Source organism: Ambystoma mexicanum, chromosome 8, assembly GCF_040938575.1.
Source record: "Ambystoma mexicanum isolate Mex_15411 chromosome 8, UKY_AmexF1_1, whole genome shotgun sequence".
Lineage (NCBI taxonomy): Eukaryota > Metazoa > Chordata > Amphibia > Caudata > Ambystomatidae > Ambystoma > Ambystoma mexicanum.
The window spans coordinates 383,563,896-383,576,621 of record NC_090929.1 but is presented as its reverse complement, the minus strand read 5'-3'; the positions used below and the strand labels follow the sequence as shown (position 1 = coordinate 383,576,621).

Below are 12,726 nucleotides of genomic sequence, written 5' to 3'. Positions count from 1 at the left end.
GGCTTAAATCGCTTTGTAGTTTGTAGATACAAATAAAAATACAAATGCACACAACGGGAACTCTCAACACTCTCATATGTTTTCATATTATGTAGTATTTCAACGTCTGTTATAGTTCGTCACAAAATGTCACCCCCTGCTGTTCATCATTGTTTCGCTCTTTGGATTGAACTTCAGTATAAACGTATAGCCTCCTTTTCCGTTCACCGCCAGTTTAATAAAGGATGTTATCTTAGATGCCTTATTTTTGGAAAAGTTTTGCCTGTGCGCAGTCAAAGTTATTGCGGAATGTTTGCTTCTAAACCAAAATCTTATCCTTGTTACAATACTGCTCTGAAACGCATATACCAAGTGCAAATCAATACTAAATTCACTGTGCAAAAAGAAAAGGTTAACAGCAACTTCACAGTTTGCTAACTCCTACAATCTAACATGAAACCTACCCTACCTGCACGGGGGGTTGCAGGGTGGCAAACGGGCTGATCACGTATAAAACCGGTTGCTTTCAGAGTGAAGAACAGAAATCTGGAGATGGCATTAATGTGTGTGGTAGTGTGGGTCTATACAAAGACACATTCTAGATATTCCTATGGACAAGATTATCATTTGTTTTTTTACTTTTGAAAAAAGCAATTTTTGGAATAAACCGCGAGATAATAGGATTAGAAAAAGCAAGTAAATGTAGAGGTCTGGCAGCGTGATGGAACATGAAAATAAGTGAGACAAGAACAACGTATGTAAATTATAAAGTTGCAGAGAAAATCGAACAAGTTAGCGTTCCAAATGCCTCAGAAACCCCAGAACTGGAAAATAACTTTCCACCAACTAGGTAGGGCTTGTAGCAATTTCATCATCAGGATAAGAACACATTTCAATGCAACCAATTAACTAAAATGGAATAAGATAGGCAGGCTATTCCGAAATAAATGATTGTGGAAGTCACTGCAAAAAACGAGCATCTGACTCCCTTGATGCAAGAAAACCTATATTTCCTCAGGCATACGTGGCAAAGCCTACCAGGTAATCTGTAGCACTTACTTTAAGCATGACCTCACAGTAGTGCATCTGTGCTTCACCAAACCGCAGCTTCAACAGTTCCACATTACGAATTTCTCTAGAGGGACAAAATGGCAAAATAAACAAGTATAATGTAAAGTGTGCAAATACATATGATATTTAAAAAAAGAAATACAAATGGTATACATTATCAATACAAATGTATAAATGAACAAGGGGAACACAGTGACCAAGTCCTTGATCTGGCTTGACGCTTTCCCATTGGCAAATATTGTCATGACATGTTGGATGTAGCCTTACATGCTGAGCTATAATCATGACATGCCTAATAGATGCCCATCATACCCAACAGTCCCTGAATGCCCGGGTGAAGCACTGCATTAATAGAAACTCGCGTGCCCAAGTACTGCCATCACGTCACCAGCCTTACATGCCCAAGGGCTGCCATCAGATATCAAGGTGCAAACGTGAAATGCCTAGAACAGCATAGGACGACAGGGTAGGTCTCAGGCACAGCTAAGCCACCATATGCCAGATGCTGCCTCAAATGCAAAGATACAGCAATTTTTCAGGTGCAGCCGTATGTGCGCAGGACCATGTGCAACTTCATGCGCTAGATAAAGCCTCACATGCTAGGTACAGCCATTGTATGCCCACATACAGACATGATATGCAATGAAGTCTCATATGCTGAGGTACAGTCTCACATGCCCATATACTGCAATTAAATATCAGGTCAGAACTCATATGCCCAGATGTAGCTGTATGCTCCACTACTGCAATCAAATGCCAAGGTATTACTTTACTTTTACTTTAATACATTTTGTAATGCGCATCATGTGACCTGGAGGCTTAAGGGCGCAACATGAAACAAATGACATCAACCGTCATGTGCAAAAGAACGCCCACCGTTATCAGCCACTTCACCCCATGCACTCTTAAGCACCTAAGAGCCATTCCTCATAGAAGGGTGCTTTCTGGGTGACTCCTGAAGTGTTAGGGGGTTGGGAAGCTGGGTAATAATGAAACTCTGAAACTACTATAAAGGTTTTATCTACAATTCATTACCCATAACCTTTTGACAACACTAGTTATGAGCCAACAATTAAGCTGTTGAGCCTTATATGTTGTGATCTGCACTCTTTTTCCCACAGATGTGGAAAACCTCCCAGCCATTGGATTCAATGGGAAAATTACAGCGTGTATTGATCCCATATGCGAGGTGGCAGTGTTGTACTAGCTGAGGAAACTGGTGTAGGAGCTGGTGTGTGCCAAGGACATGCATGTAGAGGCAAGTAAGGGGCACGGGGAGAGTGAGGGTGTTGGGTGTTTTATGTTCCTAAAAGTTAGTACTCGCACCCCATTACAGTAAGCGACATAATAAAAAGCATTCCGTTCAACTAAGTGAACTGAAGTCTTTTTAATAGGTCTATGCTTAAATAAATGCTGTTCAAATTCTGATTTACACACGTTTTTCAGCATTTCAAATAGGTAGAAATATGAGCATTATTTAAGTACTCTTTGCCAGCGTTTTTGAGATGGTGATGTCACAAGATCTGCGTTTTAGAACAATACATATTATGCTCAATTGACGTATTTTTGTTTTCTCTAAGAAATCTAAGCCTGGAAGAGACTCGAGCCCGATTTAAGAAAACTTTATTTCATGGAAAATGAAAAAAAACTGCCGTTCTTTTAAGAAATGACATCTTTAAGTTGCACCTAGTTCAATAGAATACCAAAAGCGGCAGACTGGAAAGCAATCCACCAGTTTTGGAAACACTGTGAAAGCATAGCAACCAACTTACCAACCACGTTTGGCGCATGTTGGTGCAAGGGTATTCTCCTCCCATGGCCCCCATTCAGTGCGATTCTGAAAAAACTGAACTTTCAGACATCCCGCAAGGTGTCGTTAGTAAACAGGCAAAATTACCATATAGGCTGCAGGCTCTGAAAAATTCCTATCGGACACAGGAAGTGATAGCAGATGTTAAGGTGCACATTGTTCATTATTGGTCAGTAGCATCTGCAGAGGGTGTAGTAGAAGCTTAGTATACCATATGTAACTAGCACCCTGACACCGTCAAGTGTACACATTTGTCATCAACCAGGGCATGCCACCACACGCTTGATTAAAATACACACATATATTGTGTACTCCTTGTGCTTTGTAGGAGACAACGGGTGCAAAAAGTAGAGACTTTGTTCAGAGAAGGAGCATGGACGCCATCTCTCCTTGGATAATGTCCCTATGCGCAACTGCGCACTTCCTATTTTGTGGCATGCAGCAAAGGGAAGCAGAGCCTGGAGTAGATGTGTTGGCACCCCCACCATGAAGGGGAAAATAAAAAATGAGGTCACAAATGTATCCTGTTAGGTTGAAACTACTGGGAATGAATGAGGGTAAGATCATAAAACTGCATAAACTAGGTTTGGAGGCCAAAACATATTTGCAGGAGATCCTAAAATCAGAGTTCGAAACTTAATAGCAACATCATAACATAAACCCCTTGGTGAAATTGCTGCCTGTCCTCCATTTTGTGCATCTGGCTCATACCCGAGACCAGTGGCCATGGCAGCAGGTGTGTCTAAACCAGCATTTAACAAGATATTGAATGTGGTCTTGAGGGAAATGTTGTACCTTGTACATATTGTACCTTTTACTCTAAATCTGTGGTACATGATGACGTGTGTTATTCAATTACATCAATGTACCATTATAGTTCAATCCAATTTCAAATTTCTGTTTTTCGCTCTGTGGCTGCCTTTTTGGAGTGCACATTCTATCCTTGTTTGTCATTGCAGATTAATTGATCATATTTGCAGTCAATGGTAGATGTTATCATTTGTATGTCCCATTTGGAAATGATATCTTTCCAGGTTTTCTTAGTCGTTGTTCTATTGGTGATTAGTCTTCAATGGACATCAGCTTAGTGATTGTTCAAAGATATGGTCCCAAGTAGTATTGTTCCTTCATTCCCAGGGGGGACATGGAGTCCAGCTTATGTATCCAGTGTAGTTCTCTTTGGGAACGTTTTTTTGAGATATTTCCTCCTCTCTGTAGATGGTGTACTACTTCCAATATTGCACATCTTAATTGTGCTATTGTGTGCTTGTTGTCTTTAAAATGTCTGTAGATGGGGGGTTTGATGTTGTATGTCCTTATGTTGGACTTATTCTCAGTCCAGCGCTATTTGGCTTTCTTCACTGATTTTCCCACATAAGATTTTCCACATGGAAATTTTAGGGCATAGATCAAATTTATGGAGTCGTATGTAGCAAAATCTCGCAGTTGAAACTGACAAAATCCTTCTACAAATTATAAGTAATTTATTTTGATTATGATGTTTTGATTATGATATTCCAATATGGACATAATTAGATTAGTTAACACCTTGGGAACCTAAACACAACCATAGTGAATACGATATTATGAACAATTTCAAGGTAACACAGCACACTAAGTCGAGGAATGATGGGTCTCAAAATATGTTTCCCAAAAATGTCCTTTTTTGTAAAAAGTAATACTTTGTCAAAATAATCTCTGAAGCATTAATTGCATTGTTTTCTGAATATATTGTTCATAGAGTGAATAAGCCCCTGAAGAAGAGATATTCCATCTCGAAATGTGTTGGGCAATAAAAAGATTCAAACTGAAACTATTTGGAAGTGAATCATTTACGAATCAAATTAATGCAAGATGAACCATTGGACTGTCAAATAACTACCAAATTATATTTCAGAAAAATCCTTAACCAGTTAACTAAAATTTCCTAAAAAGTTGGGCTTCATTATTGAGCCAATGATAGTGTGCTGGGGACACAAGCTCCCAAATTAGGGAACTTTTCTTTTTCAAAGTTTCTGTTCCGTTTGTGAGGAAGGATTAAATCCATAGAAGGACTAGGTCGGCGATTCCTATTTCTTCCAATCTCCCCATGAAGATTTCATGGTTGACTGTGCCAAATGCTGCTGGGAGATCCAGAAGTATTAGAGCTATGCTTTTATATGTGTCTGCATTAGCCTTTAGATTGTCCCAGATTGAAAGCAGCGCCATTTCCATTCCTCGCATCGGTCTAAATCCTACTTGTGCTTGTTCCAGCAGTTGGTTTTCTTCTATGAATTCTTGGGTATTCTATATACATATGTTTTGAGTATTTTCGCTGGGAAGGGAATTTTGGAGATGGGTCTGTATTTGGAAAGGTCCTCCACGTTTCCAGCAGTGCCCGTGAGGAGCGGCTTGATGTATGCCGATTTGAATGATCACTGTACTTTCCCTGTTGAAAGTGATTGGTTCAAAAGGATTATGTAGTATTCCATGGGTGTTCCTTGTGTGAGGATTGACGTGTGTATGTCTGGGGGGCATGGATCCATGGGGGAGCCTGCATTGTTGCCGTTGCTTACCAGCTTGACTAATGTCTCAGCTGATATTTGTGGGCAGCTTCCGGGTTTCTTCTGGCGATCCTCTGGTGGCTGGATCGATTGAATGTTGTAGTTGCTTGGACTGTTTTGTATGATCTGTTGGATAGTGCTGATTTTGTTTTTGAAGTGGTCTGCAGGGTCATTGCATAGTTTCAGTGAAGTTATCGGTGTGTTTTTGCAGCCAGGAGGGTTTGTTTATGATTTTAAACAGTTCTTTTTTGGTGTTGGCAGCTTTTGGTGATTCTGCGGTCGTAGTATTTCTTTTAGGCCTTATGGATTTCCTTTTTGTATGAGGGGATTTGTCGTTAGGATTGTAATTTCTTCATCTGATCATTTTTTTTTCTCCATTCGAGTTGAAGCTTCCTGTTTTTGCTTTTCGTGCTGTGGAGTAGCGGGGTAAACCATTTTGCTGTCACTCTTTTGTGCGATGGGGTGAAAGGTTTTTCCTGGGCTATCTCGTCGATTGTCCTGGCGATCCATTTTTGAAGTAGTTCTGTTTTTTTGTCGAAGTCAGCTTCGTCCAGTGTCGTCGTCGGTGGTTTGTTAATTTCTAGTTGTTCTGCTAAGTTGCTAATTTTGATGTCCTTCCAGTTTCTTTTCATGGTAGTCAGCAGTTTGTCGGGTTGTTTGTCGTTGTTGGGAGTGTGATCACGCAGGGCATGATGAGGTGGTCACTCCAGTGGATCTAGAGCGATGGCGTTGTGATGAGGTTTTTGTTGGCAGAGATTGCGTCTAGCCTATGTCCCGTCGTGTGGGTTGCTCCTTTGACTAGCTGATGCAGATTCATTGTCTTCAGTTGTTTGGCTAGAGATTTTTGTCAGTTAGCGGTTTCTTCATGGAACCAGATGTTAAAGTCTCCCAGGATTATCATGTGTTCCTGCTCGATGGCTCAATGTGAAGGATTCCATTCGGGCGTCACCTACCGGACCAGGACCCATGGTTTTAGCCTAGGATGTAGCGCTCAATGAGAATACGTTTTCTTTATTTTCTACAAAATCGAATTGAGCTGTTACCCAACCCGTCTCACACCCCCTTTTACAAATACCCCAGGTCACAATGGACCATGAACCAGGCCGGTGTGTGGTAACACAATATTTATTTATTTTAAATTCAAAGAAAATCACACCATTTTTATATTGGGCCGCAAACACCAATGGGGTGATAATTACAATGAAAACCACTGAGCTACACTTGGGTAACCTTCTACAAGAACATATCCAAAGCACAAATGAATAGGAGCACTTTTTCTGTATATAGAACCCGAGTTAAGGTTTCCCCCCGGCAATGTTCCCTCCAACCCCAATTAATCGAATTCTGAGTGGAGTGAAAGAAGCAGCAGGGAGTCGGGGATATAAAGCAGCAAACAGAATTAAAATCTGACCACACCATACAAAATAAGAGGCAAAAACCTTTGCAATTTCATAAAATGACACTGAGACTTTGACAAATAATTATGTGTGTGGTATAATAATGATGTACATATGTGTTATCACAGTATCAGGGATGTTATATCACTAGAAACTACAAGGTAAGGTATCTATAACGCTCACCTTGCATCCACGGGGGCCCCGCTCGACTGGTCTGGGACGCTTCTGGGTACACTGCACCTTCCCCGGGGTTCGTTCTGCCAGGAATCAGTTCTTGATTTTTGGAATGTTGCGCTCTCCGTCCTGCCGTGCTGGGCAGGGGTGCGTCGTTGTTGGCTTGATCCGCCGAGTTCCTTCACTGGCGATAGCCTGGAGTCCAGACCGGCTGCGACTCCACCTTTCAGGTAAGTCTTTTAGTGTTTTTTGAGTAGTTTCTGTATTGATGAATGCTCCGATAACCTTCTTCTCTTGTCTTGCAGGGGCTGATGGAGCGAGCCGAGGCTGACGGCTGAGTTCGAGAAGGTAAGGATGCGCTAGATGCGGCGCTGAAAGCGTCCTTGCACGTTGACTGACCTGTGCTGTTCTTTACAGGTCACAGAGGATTCCTGGAAGTGGCGATGTACTGGGACCAAACGCCGAGGATGATGTTCGGAATGGCGGAGGCCTTCCAGGAGAGCTGAGTAAGTAGCTACTGAGTCTTGCCTCTATTTTCCTAGGGATGTAACAGGAGAACGATGGAGAAGTTCCCGAAGGCTCCGACTGGATGGAGGAGCTGGAGCTGAACAGGTAAGGATGGCAGTGTTTTTTAAAGTCGCTCGCCTGTGTAGGCCAGGATGCAGAACAGGACCCTGTGAACGTCACGCTGCAAGAGCAGAATAAAGCGAAGCGCGTGCCTCGGGTCGGGCGTGGTTTAAATACCAGGCTGGTATCCCAGGTGCCTTTGGGGCGGACCCCGCCCTGATGCTAGACTGCTTGTTGCAGTTCCCCGATGATCTTTGTGGGGGCAGCCATGTTCAACCATTGTCTATTGGAACCCATACTTGCCAAGTGAGCCTGATACCAACGGCACCAGGATTGCATCCAAGGCACCCGCAACGGGCTGAAGTGGGCCTTTCTGGCCTTGTTAAAGTACTGTAGTGGGGGTCATGGCGCCCGAGTCCCATGGTCTGGGGTTAAGGTCGTGACAGTATCACAAAAGGCATACAGTTCACAAGCAACTGGAAATTGAGAACACAGTGCAGTCAACTCACACGTGGAAAAGTTGCAATTTACCCTTCTTTCAGTTTTAAATGTCAAAACTTTTTTTTTTTAAACTGGTGAAGTAAACAGAATCGGAATGTGGTTTTTAGGCTGGGGAATAGATGCAGATCACAGGGACAATATATAAGTGAAAGAGTGACTCTGGCTAAATAATTGGGGGAGATTTTCAAGGTGAAAGAAATTCGGTTTTGGTGAAATAAAGCAGTTAAAATGAGAAAAAAGACACGTTTTACTTAAACTAGATTATCAAGAAGATTGCGCTGCCCATAAAAGAAGGTTAAACGGCCGCATTAACCCCCTTCACGCCACGTATCTCTATGTGGAAATTAATTAAATTATTAAAAATATTGCTAAGGAGTTACAAGACAGAAATTAATGAAAAAATTGCACTAACACTAGAAAATCAAGGACAGGATGCACAGAAAATTCTAACAGTCTTAAACAAGTTACCAAGGTATGGATATGATTATTTAGAGAATAGGACAAAGACAAAGGGTCAAGATGGGATAGGATATGCGCTGCTATGGGATGGGGAAATACTCACAATCCGCACTTGAGTTTAGGATTTGGGACAGCCAACCGGGTTCTGGACTCAAAGGGCTCGGGTCACAGCACGGTGGGCGCTCCTTACAGCAACAGCTGGGCAAGTCTGGTCACTGGATGGTAAGGGTACAGCGGGCATGCACGTAGTGGGCAAAAACGCTGGTCTGGTCACAGGATACTCCCCAAAGGGTACCACAGCTTTTCCCCCTTGTTATTGGGATTTTAGAGGGGTTTCTGGATCAATGGCCTTGCTGGGATAGGGTCAGCTATGCTTTTGGCCTAGCAGTAGTGTCTGGAATCTTGCAAAAGTGGATCTGGAACGTCTGGATACGCAGGCACTGGGAATTCAGGAGAGAGTGTCCTGTCCCTGTGAGCTCCCACCACTTATATAAAGCGGGTGACATCACTGGGTTTATTGTTGGGAAGAACTAAGCTAGACCTACCCCCAAGAACCGGATAGGTCAGCCCATGTTGGTCGCCTCCTCCAGGAGGGAACTCAGTTTAGGGGGTTGTGTTTTATGAGGTGAAAAGCCATCATACAGTCCTTTTTGCCAAAAATCCATCTTAACATAAATCACACATTTATATAGTTGCAGCATTTTTGCAAATTACATAAGCAGATTACATATTTCACGCAGAGCATGGCAGTCCAACTCTCCAGTTTGTAGGACTTTGTTTCGTCCGTCTAATAGTTTTTCGTCATTTTCAATGAAATTATTTCACCTAAAATTCTATAACTTTATACATGTGAATAGATAATCATAAGGCATGTGAATATTAAATTTCAAAGTTGCATCATGTACACTTTCCTCAGAATATCCAATTCTCTGTCATTTCTGTCCCCAATATACCAGTGAAGGCTACCACATCTTATATTAAAGCCACCAAAATTGCATCAAGATTTTGAAACTTCGCATTACTGCGTTGTCCAATTTCGGAGATAAAAAGTCTTGAAATGTATTAATAAAGTAGCCTTTTGAGACATATGGCCAACATCGTCTACCAAATAAGGGCATAGCTTACAAGGCTGCTCTGGAGTTGGCTATGAAGCTCCACAGTATAAGTTGAGGGGAGGTGATTTTATAAAAGTCACACGTAAGTGTCCCAGAATCTATTGTCTCAACCTGGAGCACAGACAAAAGTCTGACGAGCGTGTGATATGCTCTGGTCCATTCAAAGTTTCAAGGGGCACAATTAACACTTAGGCGTCCCAGAAATCCATTGTGGCTTCTCTTGGGGGTAGGGCACTCCTGTTGTCAGCACCCAAATGTTCCTTCAGCCATTGCAGAAAACCTGTTTGGGCTGATTTCTCAGTACAGCAAAAGAACAAGTTACTCTCTTACCTGGTAACATTGTTTCGATGGGATGGTCCGATGACGTATTCCATATCTATGACAGTAATCACCACAGGTGTGCTGCTTCGGAAAACCTTTCGGTGTCTGCATGCTGCGTCGATGACGTCGATATGCTGTTCTCGAGGGCCTCCGTCGAGCCGACGTCACCGGATGTTATAAGTCGGACGCACGACGCCGGTAGCCTCAGTTGTAGTTTTTTCCCCCCCAGAACGTGTGGCACCAATCTTCTGCCAGTATGACCACAGAAAGCCTTGCGGAAACGTAAGCTGCAATCGCATAAGAAAATCTGTAGCAGGGTAGGCAGGGAGGGAGCGATATGGAATACGTCGTCGGACCATCCCATCGTAAGAACGTTACCAGGTAAGAGAGTAACTTGTTCTTCGAGGGGATTGGGTCCTCTGACGTATTCCATATCTATGAAAGACTCCCAAAGCAGTACCAACGTAAAGGAGGTGGGAAAAGAATTTAGAATATAGAAATTTAGAATGCCCAATCAAATTGCAGAGTAAAGGACCGCCTTGCCAAAGGCCAGATCCTGCCCATGGATGGAATCTAGGGAGTAGTGATGTACAAAAGTATGGACCGAAGCCCAAGTGGCTGCTTCACAGATGTTACGAATAGGAAAACCCCTCTGCAGGGCAGTAGAGGCAGCCATACCCCTAGTAGAATGGGCCCATGAGCCTACCGGAAGATCCTTAACCGCCAAGCGGTAACATTCAGAAATTGCCAAGATAATCCATCTAGACTAAGTCTGCTTACTAACAGCTTGTCCCAAACGCCTTCCAGCATATCCTATAAAGAGCTGATCGGCCACTCTGACCCGGGACATGCGTGAAATGTAGAAAGTTAAAGCTCTCCTAGGATCTAACCTATGGAGCCTCTCCTCGTCCTTAACAGGATGCGGAGGAGGATAAAATGCCGGAAGAATGACCTTCTGGCTTACATGAAATTCCAACACCACTTTGGGAAGAAAGGAAGGACGAACTCTAAGGACAACCCTGTCCTTATAAAACACAGTGAAGGGTGGCTTAACTGAAAGTGCCTGTAAATCACTCACTCTGCGAGCAGAGGTGACCGCAACTGAAAATACAGTTTTAAGTGTTAACAGTCTCAAAAGGACAAGAATGTAAAGGCTCAAAAGGAGCACCCATTAGAAACTTCAGAACAAGGTTCAAATCCCAACTGGGCTCTTGGAATGATGACAGAGGGAACACATTAGTGAGCCCTTTCAGAAACTGAGAAATTAAAGGGATTTTAAAATAAGAACACTCCTCAGACGAGCGCTTAAATATGGGTAGCGCTACCAGGTAACCTTTGATGGTACCCACTTTCAGGCCCTTGTGGGCTAAAGAAAGCAATAAAGACAGAACCACAGGATTGTCACATGAAAAAGGATCCACATTCTGAGCCCTGCACCAGTCGCAGAACTTTCTCCAACGGCAACGGTATAAGGACTTTGTTGCCGGCCGTCTGGCCGAAAGCAACCGCTCCATCACATCTTCAGGGAGGTCCCAATCCTTATACCTCAACCTTTCAGAGGCCAAGTGTGAAGGTTGAGGGATCTGACCTCTGGATGGAGAACCTGACCCCCCTCCCGTGAGAGCAGATTGTCTCGATAGGGAAGACGATGCGGAGGGCAGATGGACAAGTCGAGAAGGTCCGGGTACCACGTCCTCCTGGCCCATGCCGGAGCAATGAGGATCATCCGGGAACCAAACCTCCGTAACCTCCGGAGCACTTGCGGGATGACGCGGACTGAAGGAAACGACAACAGCAGTAGGAAGGACCACTCCACCACAAACGCATCTCCTAAGGCTCCTCTAGGAGGAAATTCCCACGAGCAGAACCTTTCGCACTTCCGGTTGACACTGGTGGCGAAGAGATCCACTTGAGGGGTCCCCCAAAGGGCGAAGATCTCCAGGAGAATCTCCTGAGCCAGCTCCCACTCGTGAGAGATCGCGCTCTGCCTGCTCAGAGCGTCCGCTGTCTCGTTTTCGTCTCCGGCCAGATGAACTGCTGAGATCAGAGTTTCCTGCTGGATGGCCCAGAACCAGAGCTGCATTGCCTCCCTGCACAGAGGAAGTGACCCTGCCCCCCCTTTTTTTTGAGTTAGTGCATGGCTACTGTGTTGTCTGTCAAAATCAGGACATTCTTTCCTCTCACAGTCGGCAGAAAGGCCTTCAGGGCAAGCCTGACGACCCTCAGCTCCAACAGATTGATATGGAGTCTGGACTCCGACAGAGACCAACGACCGCTGACTGTCAACTCGTTGGCATGAGCTCCCCATCCCGTGAGGGATGCATCCGTCACGATCGTCACCTCCGGCCAGGCCAGCCAAAATGGAGCCCCCTCATCAGATTGCAGTCGTCCGCCCACCACAGAAGGTCTTGGGCGACCGTGGGCGGCACCTGAACGAGTTCCGACATCCTACAGGAAGACAGTGACCACTGCATCTTGAAAGCCCACTGCAAAGATCTCATCCGCAGTCGAGCCTCTGGCACCAGAAGAATGCAGGATGCCATGGGCCTAAGCATCCTCAAGAACTCGAACGCTGGGAGACTCTGGGAATGTCGAAACTTGTTTATCATCTGCTGAATGTGAAGAGCCCTCACCTGGGGAGGAAAACACTGTTCCAGGGAAGTGTCGAGCACTGCTCCGATGTACTGGAGCCACTGAGTTGGCGTCAAGTGGGACTTCTTTAAGTTGAGGGAGAAGCCCAGCTCGTGAAGGGAGTGGCAGGTGACGGACAGATGATCCAGGACTTGCTC

At 44.2% G+C, this 12,726-nt stretch overlaps 1 protein-coding gene across 1 annotated transcript in view; it reads right to left on the bottom strand.

Annotated features, from left to right (window-relative positions):
- Positions 1–12,726, bottom strand: part of ANAPC2 (anaphase promoting complex subunit 2) — a 649,174-nt gene that overhangs the window by 168,572 nt on the left and 467,876 nt on the right. The window contains exon 9 of the mRNA XM_069609853.1: positions 1,039–1,114. Coding sequence (XP_069465954.1) covers positions 1,039–1,114 — 76 coding nt within the window. The remainder of the gene's footprint in view (positions 1–1,038; positions 1,115–12,726) is intronic.